We start from the raw sequence: 24,931 nt of genomic DNA on the forward strand, positions 1-24,931 counted from the left end.
TTATGTCTAGTTTGGGTTTATGACCCAAGGCATGCTGCGGAGACATTAGGGGAGTTTTTTGTGTAATTATTTGATAAAATCAGTGAAAGGCTATTGTGGTTTTTAGGGTTGTACTTGATTTCTGTAAAGAGAAGCTGATAGAAATCTGTCTAATCTTCTCCAACCAACTGTGTTTCCACTGACAGAGTTTATTAACTCTTCTGGAGTCCAGGTCAACATAACAGTACAGTCACATCTGGATTAGGACCCCACTATGTATCTACAGTATATAGTGGATTAGGTCCTCAGCGAGTCGCTGTAGATCATATCTGTACAGTCACATCTGGATTAGGTCCTGAAGAGAGGCAGTGTAGGCCAGGCCACAAAGCCGCCACAGACAGCGGAGTGGAATTGATCAGCTTTACTGTGGCGCCAGGAGACCACCCTCTCACTGTATGTTGTGTAAAGAGTGTTCTCAGGGAAACTAAGAATTGCAAGGCTTTATAAGGGCAGCCTTGCAGTGGTGTGTACAAAGTTATTTAGTCATGTGATTTGAGATGAGGCCTGTGAGTGAAACTAGAATAAGATAGACCTCTCCAAGGCGTTAACGCCTCCATGAGCTCAGCTTCTGCCCAGTGCATTCCAAGTGCTGTTGCTTAGCAACAGAAATAGTGGTCAACCCTAATGTCACAGCGTGTCTTCATACAGTCACACCTAGACTAGATCCCCAGTGTGTCTCCATACAGTCACACCTGGACTAGATCCCCAGTGTGTCTCATGTAGTCAGATCTGCACTAGATCCCCAGCCTGTTTCCATAGCATGTCATAATATTGTCACACCTGGACTAGATCCCAAGCGTGTCTTCATACAAACACACCTGGACTAGATCCTCAGCGTGTCTCCATACAGTCACACCTGGACTAGATCCCCAGCGTGTTTCCATACAGTCACACCTGGAGTAGATCCCCAGCGTGTTTCCATGTAGTCACATCTGCACTAGATCCCCAGCCTGTTTCCATACAGTCACACCAGCTGTCACAACAGCTACCTTTAATAGCATGTTTAATAACCCGTAAACTAGATTCCTGAATAGGTCCTATAAACTATTCTTATATAAGCCTTTGTTTTGAGAGGTAGAAATGTAGCATAAATGGTGCTAAATATTTTATGAAGACTTTTCCTTTGAATCATATGAATGAAGAAAAGATTTTTGCTTTTACATGTTTCTGTGATTTACTGTACAGAGACTTTCGCAGAGCTGCAGTATATGTGTCCAAACTGGCTGGTTTCTTCATTTCATGTTGAAGGAGGTTAATGAGCACTCCCCCTGCTCCTGTCCAAACTTACCTTTCATACAGTAAAGGGGTCAGAAGAGGCCCGGTGAGGAACTCGCTGGGAGAGTGGGCCGTTTCACTGAATTATTTTAGTAGAAAAGGATCAGATTTAGCAAAGTGCAACTCCCGCCTAAATAAAACCCACCCAACCCCAACACACAGTCAACTGTGTGTCCTCATTCAGGACTCCCAGCCACCCTCAGCTAGTGACATGACCCAGGCCTGACATGGCAGCATTCTTAGAACTGTCTGTATCCCAGACAAGACAAATACCTTTATTGGCTGATTCATTGAAAACCCTAAGATGACACCTTTTAATTAATATCAGTCCATGGGTACAAGGTATATTATTCTTCATTATGTGGTAGAATAATACTTGTCCGCAGTCAATTTGGAGAGAAAATGGACTATTGTGTGGAAAACCCACACTATGGAGAAGACTCAGATTACTGTCCAGTTACATTTTCTCTTTGTTGTAATCTTAGTATTAAGGAAGAGATAACATCTAACTGTGAATGTCAGAAACAGTAATATGTTCTAGATTTATGGAACATACCCTTGATAACCTTGTCTTTATTAGGGCTGAGCTGATGTCAGGTGCATGCCATATAGAGTCATGTTTTCCAGAATCTGCTTTCTCATCGTACTGTGAACTTGTTAGCTTTCCCTCTTTAAAACACACACACACACACACATTTGTATTGCTGTCTTTATGTGGACTTTTCTCTTGACTTTCATTCCATTTTTAATTTACTATTCTGTACTCCATTGAACAAATCTCCACAAAGACTGAAAGCCGATCTAAAACAAATATTTTGGGGATTTATAGATAAGAACACTTACAAACAAGATTAGGTCATTCAGCATATTTGGCCTGTTTCACAGTAGTTTATTTATTCAAGGACCTCATCTAGGTCTTTCTTGAAAGAAGCCAGTGTATCGACTTCAACGACGTGACTAGGCCGTTTGTTCCAGATTCCCTAACCATGTGGTGAAAGCCGTGCCTCTTGTTTCAGGTTTAAAAGCACTTTGTTTCCACTTGTCCTCTGGTTTGTGTTTCACTGTTCTTTCTGAAGAAATTTGCTGGTTGCAAGTCACCTTGTTGTATTGTCCCTACATTGTCGTTTGTTTTTGTGGGGACATTTTCTCATCTTATTTCTCATTTTGGTTTGGATTTTAAATGTGCCCACACATTTGCAATGTGCATTTCTGAAGCGAAGAGTGTTTTTGACCTTAAAGTCACCCTGAGTTCATGGGTATTGGATCCATGACATGGCCTTCTGACCCTGAGGCACTCACCCTCTGCTTTGCCCCGACTTGCTTCTCCTGCAGCCTCCTGGAGACCATCAAGCTGAGGGCCATAATCCAGAAAGAATTTTCTGCTCCTCGATTTTCACCACACTGATATGGAGAGGTAAAAACAGACTGCTGGTGGATGGTATGGAATCAAAAATCTCTCAAATTGGCCTATGAAGGACTCGCATAGTGCTCTGCAAATTTCCCACGTCAGTTTCTCATGCAGAGAAAAAAAGCTGGAAAACAGGATGAATGGTGTGTGTAACCTGTGCAGCTGAAACTTGTACATACACCTGCATTAAGCACAATTGCTGTTAACGACAACGATTTCCACTGTTAATTTATATTGTCTTCGTAAAACTAAAGCTCATTACATAGTGCAGTAGTACAGTACCTTTTCATATACAGTATCTCTATTTGAGTGCAAGAACATCTTCCTGTAAATATGGCTGCAGTAGTGGGCTTCTGTTAATGGGTGAATGGTGGAAAATAAGCAAGATTACAAATGAAAGGGGGCCACTTGGTTTACCTGTTAGGGAGTTAGTGGTTTAATCTTTGAAGGATTGTCTCATTTAACCCTGTTTCAAGAAAACATCTTCAACCTCATATTCTGGAGACTCCCACAATCCTATGTGTAAAACAGTGTCTACTGTTCTTAAATGTCTTGAGGAATTAAGAAATTTTAAACTACTCTTCTTTAATCTTTCTTGCTTCTAGGCAAAGAATTAAACTGTTCACCTTTGTGCGTCTGCAAGCATCACGAGGATATGTGCTAATTCAGTATGACTAACATGAGCACAACACCTTATGAAACGTTGGCCACATATCCTCATTTCTTAAGCCGTGCTCTAAAACGTATCATATATAAAATGGTTTGTCCGTTAACCCAGCTCAAGAACATTGTGTGTTAACATTTGTTTAGGATATTGCTCTATGTGTTGTCTACACTGAACTTTGTTTGTTTGTCACACTGTATAAAAGGACTAACTTTATAACCGTTCGGAGAGACCGGCTGGTGCAGGCTGCTCTCCCGTATGCATATGAAATAAACGGCTCTTCTTTCACAGACAGCAGGACGCTGTCATTTATATGACACAACAATCTCTAAGCTTAATTCTCACTTATGTCCTTGGGTCCCTGTGTTGCCACTGATCTTGAAGACAGCCCTTGAGCTGATGTGGTTTATACCCGTAAGGAGTTTGAATCAAGGTGCCCAAAACTGAACAGTGTATTTGAAGTGAGATACTGTATAACAAATGTATTGCAAAATCTTAACTCGACTTTAGCATGACTTCATGCTGCACTTGTAAAAATATATCCAAGAATTTCAATGTTCTTTTTTATTGCTTCTCTCACTGTCTACATGAGGGAAATGTAGAGTTTCCATAAACTTTTCATTCTTTCATGTATGATTGTGGAGTAAAATTAACTTGATAGCAGCGAATAAAGATATGTTTAATTCTGCAGTGCATTTATGCATGAATGTAATTTGATAGCCCGGGTGGCTGTAGTGTTGCGGCTTTGTAAAGGGATTTTTGAATATGCGTTAGGACATTGTGTGTTTTTTGTTTAGAACATCTTAGCAGTTTCTCTGCTACAGGTAGGGGTGGCCAGTCTTGGAGGGCCAGTGTGTCTGCAGGTTTTCATTCCAACTTAGCTCAATCAGTTCATTGTTGACCTAATAGTACTTATTTTTTAACAGCTTCTCCCAACTCTTCCAGGTGGTGGTGCGTTGAAGAGACCTCGAAAACCTACGGATACGGCGCCCCCTGTGGGAGCAGAATTACCTCTCTGGCTAAGTGTGAATTCTAATATTTTTCCCGACTATATTCCAAATGCTTTCTATTGAACACAATTATTAATTAATTATCTCTAGGCTTTTTTTTCTCTCCAGCTGACTACTGCTTTCACTTTTTCTGCCTCAGAATTAAAGTCTGTTTATAAATTTCCAAAGTCATGTGCAAGGGGAAAAAAGCCGTTACTCCCAGTGACTCTGAGAAATATCAGGCTCAAATGTTTCATTAGAAGTCGAACTGTCAGAAAAAGAAGAATTTAAATTTCATCTGGTATTTTTTTTTGCCTCCTGGGAGAGTCACTCAAAGGGCTGTCCGAGAAAGAGTCACAGGCAAGCTGGTCTTGGAGGGCCAATGACCCTTTAGGATCCGCATGAACGTTGGAACTTCTCTCTCCACCAGCCCTACTGCTCTGTTAATAGGTCACCCATTAATCCTGAAGGAAGGCCGGTCTACACAGAAACATTGACACGCCATCAAAATAAAAAGCCCAGCAGAATCCAGATCATCTCTCTTCTGCCCCTGCTTCCTGCAAGCCGTCAGCCATGGGTAAAGGCTACTACATCAGCAAGACCCTGGGCATCGCTGGGATTGTGATTGGTGCCGGGGCTGTGGCCACCATTATCGCCCTGTCTGTAGTCTACTCTCAGGAGAAAGCCAAGAATGTGGAGAGTGCCAGGCCCACTGACAGTGTCACCACAACCACCGCTAAGCCAGCAGTGACTACCACCACTAAGCCAGCAGTGACTACCACCACTACGCCAACAACCACTGCCCAACCCCAGAACCCGTGGAACAGATACCGGCTGCCTGACACCCTGGCTCCCGTGCACTATGATTTGACCATCTGGCCTCGACTCAAGCCTGAAACGAATGGCATGTACATCTTCACAGGGAGCTCCTCTGTCATCTTCAAGTGTCTCAAGGCTACAGACCTGATTCTCATTCACAGCAACAAGCTCAACCTGACCTTATCGAACGGGTTTCATGCAAAGCTGGAAGGCAATGGTGGCTCAAATGCACCACCACTGCAACGCACCTGGCTGGAGGTGAAGACCCAGTATCTCGTGGTTCAGCTCCAAAACAGCCTTGAAGCTGGGAAGTCATACAAACTCATCACTGATTTTCAAGGCGAGCTGGCAGATGACTTAGCAGGCTTCTACCGCAGCGTATATACGGAGGAGGATGGAACTCAGAAGTAAGCGAACGTTTTTTGTATTCATTAGGACATGTTTTTAAAGCTTTGTTTTGCATGAGAACGACACTTCCACTTTGTATACCTAACATTTTTTTTTTTACAGATTTTAATTGCAGTCTAAACTCTAGTAGATCTAATACTAAGCAAATCGAGCTTGCAGCTTCTCTGGGAGACACATGCTCACAGATCGATTCACAGATTAGGTTAACAGTTTTATGTGGAGCCCTGCAGCGCAGAAAAGATGAATTGGCCATTTGGTTACAGAACATGACCACTTGTGGGGATAGATGCTGAAGAACAGCTCCCTCACAGTCTATTTGCACACTCTTAAAGATAGCAGCATAGATAGTAAATGTCTCGTGTTTGTATTCTGATCCAAATGTTGTGTTTCATTTAAAGTCACAAATGGTTTTGCTGCAGAGCAATAGGTAGTGGGCACTTTTTTCCTAGAAAGCATTTCTTTTGTCCCACATATTATCAAGACTCATCAGAATGCTTCTGTTGGGACTTTCTGAAGAATTGTTAATGCAATGGGGAGAAGGTCGGGATTTCTCTGCTGAGTGAATCAGTATCATGCAGTTCAGTGGAAAAGCAGTCAAAATAACCTGAAAGTAAGGTGTTGGTTGCCAGCACATATTGTATGTGCTTCCCCATCTGAAAGACTTCTTAACAGATCCAATTTGCTTTTTCCTGTCTGACATAGCTACAGGCAGCAAAAGGCATATCTTATTTTACTGTCCGCCAGATTCATCGGGTATTAAACACCTACAAATCAAAAAGGTCAGCACTTTTTTAGAGTTTAGGCACTGCTTATGTGTAATCTAACCTTTTATTAGTAACCATTCAACTACTCATTAATAGTCCTACTAGGTTCATCACACCCTGCTGACATTCTGTTAATCTGTCACAGGTAATGTAAAAAGATATTAACAGAATTTTAAGCATCTAAGCTCAATTGTTACCCTCATTCTTTTCCCCGATTTCAAACAAGCATCATCTTAGTTGTCTAAACTGCCCAAATTTAAGCGGGAGCTTTAAAGGCCTTTGGTAGCATTAGCTGAGACTGTGGTTAAATTTCATGTTAAGTCTTTATCCTTATAGTCACCTCAGCTAACCATGGTTAATCACAATAAAATCGGTTAAATAGTCTATAATTAACATCAGATGTGTGCCCACCACCTCAGAATTAAAAAAAAAGAACTATAAATTGAATACACCACAATGAAAATTGTTGTTTTTTTTCTTTTCTTAGAGTGGTCGCCACTACTCAAATGCAGGCAGCAGACGCTAGAAAAGCCTTCCCCTGCTTTGACGAGCCTGCCATGAAAGCCACCTTCAACATCACAGTGATTCACGACCCCGGTACTGTGGCTCTGTCCAATAGTTTGGACTATGGTGAGTGTGCTGCATGGGCCTCATAAAGCAGGCCTTTGTTGACTTAGAATCAACAATTACTTTTTACGACCTGTACACAGCTGGATGAATGCCCACTCAGTTTAAATAAGAGCCTGGGATGATTGCTGTTACTCAGAATCGCCAGCTGTGTGTTATTTGAACGTGTCTGCTCATAGCTCCGAACCCTGTGACCGCACACGGGGAGATTGTGAAGTGTAGGCGGACTCCTCCGATTTGCCCACCTTCCAGCCACACATCTTGTCACATGGCCCTGTACCGGCAGATTAGTGCTGCCTGGAGGGGAGTGTCCCCCCCCCCCCCCCCCACGATAGCACTGTGTGCATGAAGCACCCTGGAGGTCAGAGGGGTCACCGTGCTGGTGTAGCTGTGATCCCAGGGAACCCCCGTCCAGCGAATCCCTCCCAGCCTTCAGCGGTGCCGAGCCGGTCACACTCCACTGTCTGGGCACCGCAGTCACAGCCCAGGATCGAGCTCTGAGCTTTTGACCTGGGCCTGACAGAAGTTATTGTGAGTGGCTGCCGGTAGACCCAGGCCCTGCACGTTCAGTCAGCCGGCATGTCCAAATTCCAGAGAATAACAAATCAAAAAGTCTTGTATTTGTCCAAAGTTTAAAAAGATGCTGTGTCACTCTCTACTGTTTCTTGTGTTTTCAGAGGTGAAGGATGATGTCATCGATAGTGTGTCTGTAACCGTCACTAAGTTTAAAACCACTGAGAAAATGTCAACATACCTTTTGGCCTTCATAGTCAGTGACTTTGGACAGATTAATAACACAATCCAGGATGTTTTGGTAATATATGATTAATAATACATAACATTTCTTTTTTATCTTAACCCTCTGATCTTCACATGGAAAAGCAGGAGAAAGAGACATATCCTGGAAGCCTAGTGTAAATGTGCATATATTTGAATGTATGCCTTAAAACCAAAAATCAGTTTACAAAGTATAACACACAATCACTTAAGGTGTGTTTACTGTATGTTACAGTATTAGACCCACAGTGATCCATCTTTGAGAATACAGGAAAGGTCACCAATGAGAGGGGGGAAATTTAGGAGTCGGAATAAGCTATCCAGTCATATTGTGGGAGCTGATGTCTCCTCTTCTTTCAGGAAGCATCTGGATGTGATCCTTGAAATGATCAGTTACTAACTACAAAATGGGCTAGATGGGCCAAATGGCTTTCTCTGATTTTGTAACCTTTTTTATGTTCTTATTTGGCCTGTCAAGATAATTCGGTTTATCAGCCTCTGCTTCCTGCTTTTTAAACTGTCACATGACCAATTGTCTTTCAGCAACTGGTCAGGTGACTGAAGGCAGCAGCTCCCCACATCCTTCTGGGTAACTTAGTCAAAACATGTGCTGCTGTCTGGTCTGAACCTGCTATACCATCAGAAGGCTTAAGCAGTATTTTGTATTTTCAGTTGAATCTCAGTACACCCAATTGAATTTATTTCAACATATTGTACCTTACAGTTGTACAGACATCTAAACTGTGTTTATGAAAGCTATTTCTTTCTGTGTGGATATGGTTGGTGTCCATTAATCAAGACAGATGTTGCAATTATGTTTCATTTTCCTAAGGAAATCCTTTCCTCTTTACACCACTTCTGGAAATCTCATCTTAATTTCAGACTTTAGTTTGGAAAGTAGCTTGGGAACAAGTTTGTCAAGTAGCAGGAACTCTATTGACAATGTGCTTTTTTCCTTCTCAGGTTCGAATCTGGGCTCGCAAGAAAGCTATTGAAGACAAACAAGGAGACTATGCCTTGAATGTGACAGGCCCAATTCTGAACTTCTTTGAAACGTATTACAATGTAACATACCCCCTACCAAAATCAGGTTAGTCTATATACATTTGAAAAGGTCCCACTTGAATTGTGTTGTGAAAGTTGTGGAGTGTTGCCAAAGAGAGATGAAAAGGCTGATTTTCTTAGTTTTTGGGTGCTTGGAACATTTAACATAGACACAATTAAAACTCACTAAACAAATGTAACAAGATCATGCGATGTGCTGCTTAACTGCTTTAATCATTTGATTTTTTTATTAAGCTTGGCAGATATACTTTATTTCAACTTATGTGTCTACTTTTAAAAACTGACAAGCTAGTGTTGGGTTAATTTGAACTCCTCTCACGTAATGCAGTGGATCATTAACATCACATCATCTTTGTCATAAAGGACGACAAAGCAAAAGTAAATCAAAAGCTTTTGCACTGTTTCCATTTCGGATTGCTTTTTTAAAGGCTTTGCGACGGGTATTAATGTAGTTATTGCGTCCTGGGTGGGATGATCATCTGCAAAGTGTGCTAAGTGTTCATTGCTGAACTCCCTTTCTCCTCCAGACCAGATAGCTCTTCCTGACTTCAATGCTGGAGCGATGGAAAACTGGGGCCTGATAACCTACAGAGAAACCGCACTTTTGTATGACAATTCTTTCTCCTCCAATGGGAACAAAGAGAGAGTCGCGACTGTCATTGCCCATGAACTGGCACACATGGTAACACAAGAACTACAGCATGTTTCTGTTTCCTTCTGTTTATTGTGTTTCTCAGTCCTATCTCTCCCTTCTTTCGTTCACCTGTGGGTTTGTGTCCTTGCAGTGGTTTGGAAACCTGGTCACCCTGAAGTGGTGGAATGACCTCTGGCTGAACGAAGGCTTTGCCTCCTATGTGGAATATCTGGGAGCAGATTTTGCTGAGCCTGACTGGAATATTGTATGTATAGGAACATGCAGATCAACCAGAGGAACTTCAGATCTTTTTGCTTCAATCCCATATTTGCTCCACTTTTTATGATTTCCAGGTTGCACTCAGGCCAAGTTAGGCTTGGGGGTAAACCAAGTTTGAGTTGCATGAAACCATTATATTTACTTTTGAGAGAATTTTGGAGCAAATGTGTCTTTGCAGCAGAAGGCTCTGAATATAGCTATGGATTTTTTTAAAGATGATTTCAGCTACTCTTGCCTTTTCAAAACTGACTTAAAGATTGTGACACAGTGAATAGTTTGACACTTTCTCTCCTTTCAGTATATACTGTATTTTGACATACAGTGAGATTCTGCTGTTTTTATAATGACACGATTTATCAAATAAGAATTTCTGATCAACCTTTTGTGATTCTCATCAATGTATACAAAATTGATTCACAGCTCAGAACAGTTGATATTTCTGGAGGTGGTGTGAACGAGCAAAATAGAAGACTATATTGAAAAAGAGAAAAAAAGTGTTTGTCACATGAAACATTTTCAAAATGCTTTCACTTTCTGCAATTAATCTGAAATTGCCAATAGGAGATAACATTTTTATACTGTTGATCGGTCTGTGCTTCATCAATGGCTGATTGATTATACCTCTGTTTAATTTGTAGTAATATCTAGGACTCTGTTACATGAACTTTCTTTCAGATCGTTTTTATGTATGTAGAGTTTTGGTACAATATGAATCAAACAGATCGCTGTGTGCTCTAGGTGAAAAGGCCCAGCATGTGTGACTGTCCCTGTGTCTGTCCTTCACAGAAAGACCTGATTGTCCTGAACGATGTGCACAGGGTGTTTGCGGTGGACGCTCTGGCTTCCTCTCACCCTCTCTCCTCAACGGAAGACGAGATCCAAACGCCGGCGCAAATCAGCGAGCTTTTCGATTCCATCTCTTACAGCAAGGTACAGCAGTCCTCCTGCAGCAGCATGCTCTGAACACAGAGCCAGCAGATGAAGCCAAGCATGTTGAGACTCGCAGTTTGTGTAGGAGGAGGCGGGGAGCCAGGCAGTGACAGGTGATTCCTGTAGTAGGAGTAGAGTTCATCTGTTCTTCCCATCATCTGAGGTACAAAGGGAAGAATGGCAGGTTTGCAGGGTTTCTCTTGAAATGTACTCTGGAGCCATCCACCACTTTTCCTTCTGTGAGCCCCACACCCCCCCACAGGAGAATGAGTATCCACTGGGGGAGCAACAGCCTGTGGGGCAGTGTGGTGACTAAAAGCTGTGACCTTCCAACTCTTGGACCCCGGGTTCGAGTTTGGACTAGGTCAACTTCCGTGGGGAGTTTGTCACCCTGGGTTTTCTCCAAGTGCTCCAAAGACATGCTTGATGGGTTATTTGTTTTCTCTTAACTGTCCTTTTGTATTCGTAGAAGTTCAAGTAGGCAGCTGTGTCAGCATGCATAGGCTACAAAGGAACAAGTGAATGTTTTTTCCATGCTGGAAAGAAAAGAGACACATCATTTCGGCCGTGGAGTGGAGCCTTCTTCAGATGTGACACCTGAAGAAGGCTCCACAACTGCAATGTTGTGTCCCTTTTATTTTAACTTGTTCCTGTTCAAGCTGCCTTGTACCTTGGGCTTTCGGGATAGTGATGCAGCTCTCTTTCACCTCACTGCCGATTCATAAGAGCCTGAGATGTCGCAGAATACACAGAGGATTCCCTGCCTAACTCTAATTTACTGGCTGTTGCATCCTGGAACAAGTGGAAATTCACAGACTTTCAGATTTGGAAGCAATGTTGCTTTGTGCTTATTTTCTGTCTACCTCCATCACAAAGTGCCGTGAAAGAAAATTTGATGTGTTCCACAATGACGTACTGTAGCTGTGCTCAGGGCATTGGGACTAACATGGGCTCCCACTTGCTAGGAATACTGCTGGATTTAATGCTTTGCTCTCGTTCTTCCCTACAGGGGGCTTCAGTGCTGCGGATGCTGTCCGATTTCCTGACAGAAGGCGTGTTTGTCAAAGGGATTAACGTGAGTCTGAGCACAGTCATGCCTCACAAATACTTATACTATATGTATCGGTTAATGTATTGCTTCCTATTACACTGCAAATTGGAAGCAGTCTTTTCATTAACATATAAAACACATCAAAGATCACACTTGATCTGTAGGGATTAACTAGAGCATTACAGTACACTAGCAAATATTTGGTCATTAAGACACGGCACGAGCTACCACACATATTTTTCCTGCACAGAACATGTGGACCTTTCTGTGATCTGCTCTGTTACAGATATTTTTTTTAATAATGTAAAATGCCAATTAAATAATTGAAGACAAAGTCTGCGATCTAGACTTGATCACAAGGCCAGTGAATGAGCTGTCCTCTTCTACAGTGAAGCTGTAGTAACTAGTTTTAGAGTTACACTACACTCCCCTTTTTAGCCCTGTATTGTGTCCTGAATGATGTAATAAACATATTTTTATGATGTAATTTCATGAAATAAGCCACTTCTCTAAACTACTCCACTGCTGTGAAATAAACAACCTTTTCTTTGCAGGCATACCTGACTCATTTTTCATTTAATAACACAGTATATACAGACCTCTGGGATCACTTGGAAACAGTAAGTTACTTTTTCAGTTCCGCAAAATGATTGTGTTGGCTAATTTTGTCACTATACAGTTGAGTACTTCATAGTACAGTGTACACACTGTATGTGCAAGGTCTTTCCAAGAACTTAAAGTACATTTCTATCATTTCAGTCCTGGGGAGGGGCAAACAAGCACAATGAGTCTAGTGATATTTTTGAATGCCAGAGAATTTAATATATTTGTAGTTTTTTGTGGAAAACTTTGAATGTGCAGATTTCGATGTCTGCACTCAGAGCAGGAAAAATCATTCTAAATGTTTATTGATAAACTATAGTAAATAAACATTCAATCCAATGTTCATCCTTTGGTATATATATTAAAATGCAATGTTGACATTCTGTATGTGCATGACTGTAATTAAGGAATTGTTTCTTTTATGATTGTTATAAACTGGTTTCAACCTAAACTATGAGTGGGAAATGCTCCATTTAAAAGATCACATGTTATAACAGCCAAGGAGATTAATGGACCGGTTTCTGTAAAGAAAGTGAAACACTGTCTTGTCATTTGCAAGGCCGTGGACAACAAATCATCATTGCCAACTACTGTAGAACAAATCATGAACCGCTGGGTTCTTCAGATGGGCTTCCCAGTTGTTACCATTGATACCACATCTGGACAGATATCCCAGAAACACTTCCTTCTGGACCCTGACTCAGTTGTCAACAGAACATCAATATACAAGTAAGCTAGCTGAGGAAACTTGGACAGGTGGGAGTGTGCATTTGGCTTTTCTTAAAACTATGAGGCTGTCAGTGCTAAGGCTGGGGAATTTAAAACAAATGACAAATGTCTGAGTGGTATTTAGGCACCATTTAAGTGTAGGGCTGATAGAAATGTAGGCTTCTACGCTCTGGGTTCCATTGAAATTCTTTTACTAGTTTTTGAGCTGGAATGTGGCTCTGATCAAACATTACCCACCCACCTTTCCTAGATCGCTTTTCCTCTATCTGTATCCTAGTCTGATCTAATCCATCCCTCCGTGATTAATCAGGCAACACTAATCAAATTGGCACAATCTTCCATAGTATGATGAAGAAAAGGCTTACATCAGTCCCTATGAAAAATACCACAATGTGTCATTACTGTTATATCGAGAAGTATCAAAAGAGGAGGAGATATATCTGAAGGTGAGCTAGGCAGGGACTGCATGCAGTGGTGTTCAATTGTGTTTTAATTGGAAACTCATTTGTGTTCCCAGTTACGTATGGTACATCCCTATGAGCTGGATGAAGAGTGGAGAAATACAGACTAGATACTGGCTGCTCAATTCCTCAAGTAAGGAGTCCCACATGCATGTTGTTGATAGCAGGTAAATGATAAGGTGACTGACACCTGCTATGGTGATTTGTAGGAAAATGTCCTCAGCAGAAGGGGCTGTTGAATTTTGTTGTGATAAAAGTGACTTGATCTCTGCTCCAACAATACACGCTCTTAAGTACCATACTGTGACTGTACAATGGCTACAAAGGTAGGAAAAGACTAAATCAAATATTCCAAAAATATTTTATGTAGTGGTATCATAACATATTGCTAATAAATGCCCCCAGATTGGCACATTTTATTATTTAATACAGGGACAGTTCTGCTGAAAGTGGGTGGGGTGCAGTTTTTGTTTTTCTGGAGAAACATTTCCCTTGAACATCCGCGTGGAAAAGAGGAAGGTTTCATTGGGATCATACAGTTCTGATATTAATAGGCAAAAATTTTGTCTTTCCTTGCTGTGCCCCAAAGCAGGGAAATATTTGCGAAGAGCAATAAAAAAAATGATGTGAGAAAATGACAGCAGACTTAAGCGCCTGACCGCCTTACCCACAGTGATCTGGTGTGTACAGAGTGGAGGCAGAGGGAGCGGAGTGGATATTCAGATTTTTCTTTGTCTCTTCATTGACTTCTGTCCACACAGACACCAATCAAAACATGATAATGAGCAACACAGACTGGTTGCTTGCCAACATCAATGTAACTGGATACTTCAGGGTGAACTATGATGAGAACAACTGGAACAAACTCCTCAGGCAGCTGGAAGTTAATCATGAGGTAAATCCTGGTGTTCTGGTTAAAATCTGTGCCACGCAGACGACGCACCTGTGCCCAGGTGTGTGTAGTCCTTGGAGACTGTGCAGGAGTTTAGCAGAAGTGGACGACCTACAACCAGTTCTGAGTTGTTCAAAAGCACCTTGTTGAAGTGGTTGCCTGGCCTTGATGGCTTAGCTGTGTGATCCCTCCTTGGGTCTTAGATACTACGCAAGACAGATCATCTTGTAGCTGGAGTGGCGATCATGGGCCACTAGGTGTCACTGTTTCAAATGAGTGCCGCCACGTGGTGGCTGGAGACACTGTGCTGTAGGTCAGTGATGGACAGTCCTGGTCCTGGAGGGCTGGGGGCACTGCAGGTGTTTTAGGTACTTTCAAAGCAGCAGCACCTAAAGAGCTGGAAGAGGATGTGAAATTGGTCTGTTCAAGCCAAATCTTGGCCAGTAATTAAGTTGAAGTAGTTCAGGTGGGGAGCTGCGTCAGCATGCGTAGGCTGCTAAAGAACAAGTAATATGTTTATTCCATGCTGAAAAAAGAAGAAAGAAAACACAACATTTCAGCCATGGAGCCTTCTCACACCTGAATAAGGCTCCATGGCCGAAACGTTGTGTTTTCTTTCTTCTCTTTTCAGCATGGAATAAACCCATTGCCCATTGCTCCGTCCTTCGGATGAGACGTAAAACCGAGGTCCTGACTCTCTGTGGTCATTAAAAATCCCAGGGCGCTTCTCGAAAAGAGTAGGGGTGTAACCCCGGTGTCCTGGCCAAATTTCCAATTGGCCCTTACTAATCATGGCCTCCTAATAATCCCCCTCTATGAATTGGCTACATTACTCTGCTCTCCTCCCCACTGATGGCTGATGTGTGGTGAGCGTTCTGGCGCACTATGGCTGCCGTCGCATCATCCAGGTGGATGCTGCACATTGGTGGTGGTGGAGGGGAGTCCCCAGTACCTGTAAAGCGCTTTGAGTGGAGTGTCCAGAAAAGCGCTATATAAGTGTAAGCAATTATTATTATTATTATTATTGTTCCTTTGCAATAATTAAGTTCTCAACTGATAGAGTTGAGCAGGAAAAAAAGCCTGCAGACACACTAGTGTGTACACTAGAACTGGAATTGCCCACCCTTGCTGTAGGAGCTGCTGTCCTTTGCATGTGTTGTTAAACCAACGTTCTTATTGCTGGTCACTCAAAATCCCACAGTAGTGTTCTCAGGAGCCTTGTTATACAAGTCAGTGTGCTGGCAGCATAAACTGTAGCAATCTGTTGCCTATGACATCATTGTGGGGGATTTCACCAGTTACACCAAGCAACTCGCATTCAGTACAAATTGGCTTTAATCTAAGCAATTTTGAGAACTGTCTCTCATGAGAATATACAAAACCAATGCACCAGAGGGATTGTCTTTTTCTCTTTACTCTTCACCTTAGCAAGTCAAGCAGTTGCCATTTATAGCTAAGCTAGGTGGGTGCATATAAAATACTGTATATGAGTCAGATGGATTCCTCTTTTTTTAACATTTCCCATTCAATATTGCCACTATAATTCACTACCATGTCAGTAAAAGTTTATGTGACTGCTAACCTTGCAGTGCAGTACTTTTTATCTTGAGTCCAGGTGACAGTAGTTTCTGTAGTGAAGCTCTTGCTGTTGGGCTCAGAGTCATGTGACACACTTCAGTTCTCTGATTGGATATTGCTCAGCCCTTGTTGTTAGGAGTAGGATCTGCTCTGACCAGCACATTGCCAGGAGGCCAGTAGAACAGTAACAAGAGGCTGCTGGAGGTGTTAAACGAGGTAGTCTTACCAGGATACTGTCACAAGGGTTAAAAGATGCCAGGAAACTGCCTGATGTTATGAGGTCTTAAGGCTGGGGTTGTTGACCTAGGTGTTTGCTTCAGGCTTGTTCAAGTCAGTCCTCGTTCTGACAGATTAAGGACTGCTACAGTATGGTATTCTTGAAACAGACATGCTGGAGACATGAACTCACAACAGATGTCAGCCTGTGCCCTCAAGCTGCTGAGAGTGGGCACAGATCTATACACTTGGTGGATGCTAATGAATTACCGTATTGGATGTATGACTTCTTATTTATACTGTAACTTTTAAACCATTAAAACTTTTTTTTTTATTTGTAGAACATCCCAGTTATTAACAGAGCTCAACTGGTGGATGATGCATTTAATCTGGCAAGGTGAGTATAGTGGCTTTGAAACACAGACATTCCTGAGAAGAGTCATTCTAATGTGTTCGAGCTTGCTCATCTTATCTTTATCAGCCAGTACACAGTGATAAGGACTGTGCTCAATTTAATTTGAATGGGTTTGTAGTATATCTGTAGCTAATGGTATCCCACTGCAGGAAGCCAGATTCTTTTTCACAGATAATTCATCCCTGCTCCCCTTGAGCTTTTCCTGTAGATTCATCTTAAAGCAGTTAAAAAAGTCTAAGAAGATTACTCAGAGCTCAGTTAATTTGGGGCTTGGCTGGTAGCCATAGAATCAGAAGTTGAAGGGTTATTCCATGACCAGGACAGAGGCTGACCAGTGTTATTCAGAGGTCTCATGTTAGAGATAAGCCCTTATTTTCCACTATGAGCAAACCGCCCACTCCAGTGTAAATGAATGAGATTTAAAAAAAAATCAGTTTAAAACATTTTGTTACACGCACACAATTCGGAAAATTCATTTGTGTCTCTTTCAATACTGGGCTCGCAGCTATGAGTCCAGCAAGAGCCCGGGAACCTACAGGTGTGACAGAGTGCCCGGAGAGCCCGGAAGCCTGCAGGTGTGACAGAGCACCCGGAGAGCCCGGGAGCCTGCAATTGTGACAGAGCGCCCAGAGAGCCCGGGAATTCTGTTCACAGTGGTTAGGGACATAACCCAGACTCGAATCTGCGATCGTAGAGCTCGGTCTTTATCACCTGAGAAACTCAGGAGGCCCAAGATAGACCGTTTTCAGAGTTTTGGGGGACTAATTTCAGCTTAGTACCTTTGAGATCCAGTTTTTTTTGCCATTGGGTGTGTGGATCTCTAGTAACTTATTAACTGGCACCCAAATGCTCACAAATCACTTTTTTAATTTTTCATTTTTATTAAAAGGGCAAAAATTAGATCCACAGTGTCAGCGTTGAGTACAACCAAATATCTCTCCAACGAGACAGAGTACATGCCCTGGCAGTCGGCCATCGATAACCTGGGTTACTTCTTCCTCATGTTCGACCGCACCGAGGTGAACGGGCCAATGCAGGTTAGTACCAGTGGCTGGAATTGCAGTTTGTAAAGCCCACACTAAGGTCCTGGACCCGAGGAGCTTCGCGACCTTCCAGGATCAGTATGTTGATGCTGATTGGAGCAGTAACATGTTGCACTTTCTTGTTCTCATACTATTTCAATAATGTTGTTCTCTTTACACTCTGTTTCACCAGTTTCCAAAATAAGGATCTTATGTACTTACAGAGGTATTTCAGCAGTGTTTGGATTGAAATACAACTGATAATACATTTATCACTACTCCAATAATTACTGCCTGTTATTACCCCTATTATTACCGTGATAACTGTAGAAGCCACTACTGCTGGTGTTATTGCGTTTACCACAGCTATTGGTTGTATCCCTACTATTGTTACTAGTAGAAGTGATAATAGGAAGAATACGTTTTCAGTTGTTGTCTTTATTTCTGCTTTGTAGGCCTACCTCAAAAAACAAGTTTCCCCGCTATTTAAATACTTTGAAAATATCACTTTCAATTGGACAGTCATCCCTGAAGGACACACTGAACAGTAAGTATTTCTGTAGTTCCATGGTCAGCTTTGCAGATCACACACACAAGCTGATGCCGGATTCTGTATTGATTCGGTTCTTTCAAGGAAGTGATTAAAAGTGCAGGTACATGAAAACACTAAGCTATTTAATGGCAAATTAAAAAAAAAATCTGTAACTGGTAGCAGTAACTGGAAAATCACCATGGTTCTATGAAAATAGTGGGTATTTTAAGAAGATAAGGAGTTAAATATGTCTCGCATTACAAATAGTAATTTGCTGTTAATGATGTCCTTTTCAGCATGACTGCTATTCATTTTCTGGTATTAGATGTTTTCTAGAGATGAGAGACAAAAAGATTTAATTTAATAATAAGTGGCACCAAAAGAAGACTGCCAGTTTTCCTTTGTTCAACTCAATGAGCCTTGAAATAAACATTATCCACCTATATATCTTTCCTCATTGAATGATGTGTTCTCCCATTCTTCTAGTTTAAGTTATTTGACATTAGTCTGATCTAGGTAGCTGGGTAGCTGTGTCAGCATGCGTAGGCTGCAAAGCAACAAGCAATAGGTTTATTCCATGCTGAAAAGAGAAGAGAGAAAACGTTTTGGCTGTGGAGCCTTCTTCAGATGTGAAGAAGAAGGCTCCACCCAAAGAAGACTCCACAGCCGAAACGTTGTGTTTCTTTTCTTCTCTTTTCAGCATGGAATAAACCTTTATTTGTTCCTTATTAGTCTGATCTGCTCCTTAGGACTGAAAACACACCTTTACCCTTCAAGCTGTCTTTGTACTGATACTCCATGTTATTGAGGTCTAAGAACATAAGGACTCTGTCAAGCACTGGTTGGCTGTAGTTACTTTTCAAGGATCTTGCTAATTTTCCAAGCCAAGTTGTTGAAACAGATACCCTGTTTTTCTTCCATTAAAAACTGGATGAGATTCTTGGATCAATAATTTACTAACTACCAGATGGCTTCTCAGTAGTAACAATTCTTATGTTTAAGGTAACACAAGGTTTCACTACACCAACGTCTGGGTAGCTTGTACCAGAGTTCCACAAACCTCACTGCTCTTGTTTGGACCAAATTTAGGGTAGCAATATCATTTTGTAATGTGGCAACCAAAATTGTAAACAATATTGTAAATGAAGCCTTACTAATATTTGAATAATTTCCCTTTACAGTCTTTTACTGTATCCGTTTGTCATCACTAGTTCTTTTCTTTGTCCAAGGTACAACCAGGTGAATGCCATCAAAGTTGCATGCAGCAATGGGCACAAGGAGTGTCAGGAGCTGGCAACCAAATTGTATGGGGAGTGGATGGCCAACCCTCAAGTCAACCCGTGAGTTACTGCCCTCACCTAGTTCTAGATCTCACTTCTCAGCACATCGCAGGATCGAGTGGAAAGACTTGAGTCACAACCAGGATTTTATTTCCTTAGAAATGATTCTAGCTCTATATCTAATACCAGCATATTTATAAACAAGAGGGGGTCATTTCACCTGTCTTGCTTATTTAAATGTTGGTTCATCTAAATATCTCATCCTTACGATTCCTAAAAGAACCCATGATCAGCTGCAGTAACATAGTAGGGTAGCGTGTTACACACACACACCACCTTTTGTGTAAAGATATGGCTCCTCATAATTTCCACATGTGCTCTTGGGGTTTTGTGTTTCATTGCTGACCATTGAATAATCCAGAGGGTAGACTTTGTCAAATTTATCATGGCTTTCAATGCTTGTGCCGTTCCATCTTAATCTCCATTCTGTACAGGACAAGCTTTAAAAATCAGTATGACTGAATCCCTTGAATTATTTGTACCCCAATACCAAATTTAATGTATTTGTTTTTGGTCTTCTGTTTGTGCTTCTCAAGTAAGAGCTACCCAAAGCAAGCCTTTGGACGTGTGCAATACTTGAGAGGCAGAAAAAGAAAGGAGACAAAAGACAATGGTTTCCCATGCATGGCCCCAAGAAAGTCAAGATATGCACAAGCGGAGTTTGTCACAGTCACAAATGTGAGGGATCTCAGGTGCACTGAATTTGGTGGAATAGGCCTTTTCTGTTTTTCAAAATATGAGGTCCGTGTTCTGAACTATGACACTATTTTCATCAGGATCCACCCAAATCTAAGGACATCGGTGTACTGCAGCGCCATAGCCACTGGAGGGACTGAGGAATGGAACTTTGGCTGGAGGATGTTCACTAGTTCCACCATTGCTACAGAAACGGACAAGCTGCGGGCGGCGCTGGCTTGCAGTAAGCAGCCCTGGCTGTTGAACAGGTGAGGCAGCATCCTCTTGAACACCCAGCTGAACCAGACAAGGTGTGGGCTGTAATTGCAATGGTGCAGGACAAGTTTATACACTGCTCCTGTGCACAAACACAATCCCCTTTCCCAGTCACAAATACATTCTGCATATTTTACAGTTGCATGTTTTTAGATTCGTTCCTTAATTTTTTTTCAGTGTTATTCTTAAAGTGGGAAACAAATATCAAACCTCAGAGGAAACGCTTTTCTTATTGCTCAATTACTTCTCTGACACCGTTACCAAGGCAACATCATGATTTTGATTGATCATTTCTGAATGAATCCTTGTTAGTTTTTCACCTTTTGCTCTTTTGTCCCCGTGTCTGAGGTGTCTCCGCCAGCAGCAGTATCTCTTGTTCGTGTGTGCCCTTTGACTCTTTGACTCCTGAATGCCAGATTCATTTTTCTTGGTTTCCCTTGGTTTGATGTAGGTATCTGGAATACACCTTGGACTCCCAGAAAATCAGAAAGCAGGATGCCACTTCTACCATTGTCTATGTTGCCAACAACGTGGTGGGTCAGTCTTTGGCCTGGGACTTTATCCGAGCACATTGGTCATTCATATTCACCCAGTAAGTTAGACCTTGTGAATTTCTGCACGTCTTCCCTCTAAGTGTAGATTTGACCTGTGACCTGATTTTTCCTAAAAGCCATGCTTTCTCTACAAGCAGAGCTGTATACTAGACAGGTATCACTGCTATCTAAGAGCAGTTGCAGTGACTTATGTGTGTGTGAATATTAATGACCTCTTTCTTCAATCACAATGCTACAGGAGACAGAACTATCTTACAGCCTCTCTTTCTGCCATTTTGCACATGTACGGTTGTCACAGTTCTCAGTCACAGACAGCAGTTTGGCCCTTACACACCCTGTAGAGACTGAACTATGCTAGAAGAGCATTTAAGGTGACAGCTGTGCTTTGCCCCTTCCACAGGTATGGAGGTGGATCATTCTCGTTCTCAAACCTCATAAGTGGGGTGACTAAGAGGTTTTCAACAGAGTTTGAGCTCAGACAGGTAAGCACTTTCAAAATCGTCCCATGCACAATTACCATTCTTTTAGTGAGGATTCTGACTTAGAGCATTCAGGTTCGGTCATAACCCCCAAACTGGCTGCTTCTCAACATCGGCCCCTCAGCCAAGCACAGACGGTGCAGTTCCTCTCGCACTGAGCAGGATTAGTGCTGCAACAACACTTCACAAGTTCGGTCAAGCTTACCTGTCTCACATGGCTGGGGCTCTCGGGACCCTCATGTCACTCTCAGCCCGAGGTCTTTGAAAAGGGCTTGTGTCAGGAATTTGTTCTTCGATTCTTCCAGCCTCCTTCCTCTAGAAAACTATGTTCCAGACCTTTTCACTGGGACACGTCAGTGAAGTCAGGAGGAGCAGACTCTAAAGAACATGGGAAATGTTACAAACATTAGGAGGCCATTTGGCCCAGATAACACATTTATTAAATTCTTACATAAGCATAAGCCTAGGAAGCTGAGTGAGAAGGAACTCTGCACACAAAAACCTATTCATTTACTGCAGGAAATAACTTATTAATTTTTGCATGCTCATTCCATCCCCAAAATGATTTTGAAACTAATAATGCAATGCAACATTTCCTACAGTAGAGGTGAAATTTGTGTGGGTTTCATCTTAGGTTCGTTAAGGCTGTATTTCCTGCTAAGGGTTACAGTGAGATGGAGCCGAAACATAGGGTGCTAAGCAGGCCTGGAGGCACACAGTACGGACACAGGTCTTGTGTGCTGTGTACGGTGAGAGAAAGAGCAATTCTTTGGTAGGAAGGATGTGGGTGTTGTGTGCTCCTGCTGAAAGTGATGTCACTCAAGGCAACACTATGAGACGATTAAGCAAACGAGCAGCAGAGGATATTAACACAATAAAGAGAAGAGAGTCGTTGATGTTAATATTTGATTTATGACACAGTAAGTCAGTCATCAATTATGTTTCCCGCATTTGAAATTGTTCCTGGGTTTGGAAAGACTTTCTGGTCTAAATAGTTTGATTTCGTACGCGCTGCCCATGGGAAGAGCAGAAGGAAGGGGGTTTGGCAGCGGTGGTGGGGCGTGGGGCGTGGGGCTCGTGGCCTATGCGCCGTGGCAGGAGCAGAAGGCTCTGCCCCCGCTGTCTGACCCGCCTGTGTCACTCCACAGCTGGAGCAGTTCCAGAAGGACAATGCGGACGTGGGCTTCGGCTCAGGCACTCGGGCCCTGGAGCAGGCGAAAGAGAGAACCCGCGCCAACATCAAGTGGGTGAAAGAAAACAAAGACGCGGTGCTGAAGTGGTTCACCGAAGCATCTGCGTGAGCGCCCGATTCCCGGAGAACAGTGAGGAAGGGCGTCCATGGGAAACGGGAACAAACTGGCCTGGTTTGCAAGAGGTTTCGACAGTTTAAAGCATTGTGCGGAAGGGGTGGTTTTCTTCATTACCCTGCTTGGCTGTGCTTAAAAGCCCAGTTGCACCACTGTTGCCTGGAGACTGGGAGAAACTAACTCCAGCCAAAGACCGTCTCAAATTACTCCCTCTGAAAGCCACACCAAAGTCAAGAGACTCAACCCCAACTTCAGAAACACAGCCCCTGTATAAACCCTGTCTTTCATAATCTAGGCAAGAAGAAACAATTCCAAATTCCCAATCATCTCATCCATCGCAATGGCTGACAACCCCACCCATTACATAACCTATAATTTCACTCCCTTAACAATTTCGATGTAGTAGAGCATTTTTTTCAAGCCTCTTCTCTTTGCTGAACCACCTTGTACACTGTGTTAATAATTGTACATATCTGAAGAAACACCTGCTTATTGGAATGTATTTCTCTACCTTAATGTGAAGATTGTTTTTAAATACTTCTTAATTGTTAACCAGAAGTTATGTGAATACATCTTGCACTGAACCCAGAAGTTCAGTTAAAAGGGCACTAAACTCCAAAATATTATTTTTCTCAAGGTAGAAGTTTTATAGCTGGCAAACTGAACTCTAGATTTATTTTTGTATTAATCTTTAAATAATTACTTCAAGATACTGTACATTGATGTGAAAGATAAGGATTTGTGCTGAGTGACTCCTACCGCAATTTGTTAAATTTGTTAAATTTGTTAAATCCTACCGCAATTTGTTAAATTAAATCCAATTATGCATATCCAATCATTTTCAGTCTGCTGGTGTTGAGCATCTTGACTTCAGTAATACACAGTTCTTCTTAGAGATATTAAACAAAAAATGATTGTTATGTTCAGACATACAAGTTTTACTGGAACTACATTCAATACTTCCCAGACGGGCACTATATTTGGGAAGACTCCTTCCATTTATTTTTGTGTTTGGACATCTTCTATGGAGCACTATGAAATGTGTCTGTATATGAATCAATTTTGAAATTCTCCTGCTATTTCCCTGGCATTGAATTTTTTGAGAGGATATGTTTTCTTGTGCACTCCTGGGTGTGAGTTGAAAAACAAAGAATTAAAATGTTAGCTGCTTGAAACAATCTTGTTAAAAAATAACAGGCCGGCTAAGCACGACCAAAATAAAACTAAACTGTAAAAATAAATCTTTCCAATTTTTAAAATGATATTGTTGCTTTTAGATGTTTATAAGTGTCTGCTATAGTTCAATTCCTGGGCTAAAAGCACTAAATGACCAAGTCATAAAATGTTTTATATACTCTCCCATAAGCGTTATCTGATTTCAGTCCATAAAAGATGGAATGCAAGTTCACAGTTGTTAAACTTGATTGCAAGATAAAGATGAAGTGTTCTGTTTCATCCATTTTCTAACAGCTTTATCCAGTACAGGGTCATGAGGGAGCTGGTGCCAGTCCCAGCAAACAATGGGCACAAGGCAGGGTACACCTTGGCTGGGACACCAGTCCATCACAGGGCACACACAGACACAGACTCCCACACTCACAGCAGAGCCAGTTTTCCCAGAAGCCAATTAACTTGTAAGACTGTGGAAGAAACCCATGTGAACGCAGGAAGAACATACAGACTCCATGCAGGTATCACCCCAGGAATTCAACCCACGAATATTCCCCGCTGCATACGTGCAGTTTCAATGGCATGGCAAAGCTCCCCTCTTCATGTTGCAATGAAAACTGGATTTTGCCTGTGAAATTCTAATAGGATTTAAAAAATCTATAAATTCAATAGGAATCGTCACTTCAATATGTACATGTAAAGCATTTGCAGTGTATTCATGATCTTACTTTGCCTTGGAATATGGGATTTCAATCTTAAATGTATTAAATCAATGCACAGGGTTCTCGCTCAAATTTGGGGCCACATGCTGAGTAATAAGACTGTCCAATTTAAAACATTTCCGCCAGGGCCTGCGGTGTGAAATCACACTTTTACAGGCCACCTTCAGACATCAAAGTGCGGGAGAGCAGCTGCAAGGGAAGGCGTTTCAGAGGAAGCTCTTTCCCAGGCCA

The 24,931-nt window shown here is 42.0% G+C and overlaps 1 protein-coding gene across 1 annotated transcript; it reads left to right on the forward strand.

Annotated features, from left to right (window-relative positions):
• The first annotated feature begins 4,887 nt into the window (after positions 1–4,887).
• On the forward strand, positions 4,888–24,070 carry LOC148659317 (aminopeptidase Ey-like). Its single transcript, XM_088641410.1, has 20 exons — positions 4,888–5,601; positions 6,854–6,996; positions 7,671–7,807; positions 8,734–8,860; positions 9,363–9,517; positions 9,621–9,734; positions 10,535–10,678; positions 11,688–11,753; positions 12,284–12,349; positions 12,892–13,061; positions 13,579–13,655; positions 14,284–14,417; positions 16,550–16,605; positions 17,513–17,660; positions 18,101–18,192; positions 19,407–19,517; positions 20,294–20,461; positions 20,920–21,060; positions 21,423–21,504; positions 22,650–24,070. Exons 1-20 carry the CDS (start codon positions 4,949–4,951, stop codon positions 22,800–22,802), a joined length of 2,937 nt encoding a protein of 978 aa, XP_088497536.1. The 5' UTR covers positions 4,888–4,948; the 3' UTR covers positions 22,803–24,070.
• The last annotated feature ends 861 nt before the right edge of the window (positions 24,071–24,931 follow it).

Source organism: Lepisosteus platostomus, chromosome 7 (genome assembly GCF_059453375.1).
Source record: "Lepisosteus platostomus isolate fLepPlt1 chromosome 7, fLepPlt1.hap1, whole genome shotgun sequence".
Classification (NCBI taxonomy): domain Eukaryota; kingdom Metazoa; phylum Chordata; class Actinopteri; order Semionotiformes; family Lepisosteidae; genus Lepisosteus; species Lepisosteus platostomus.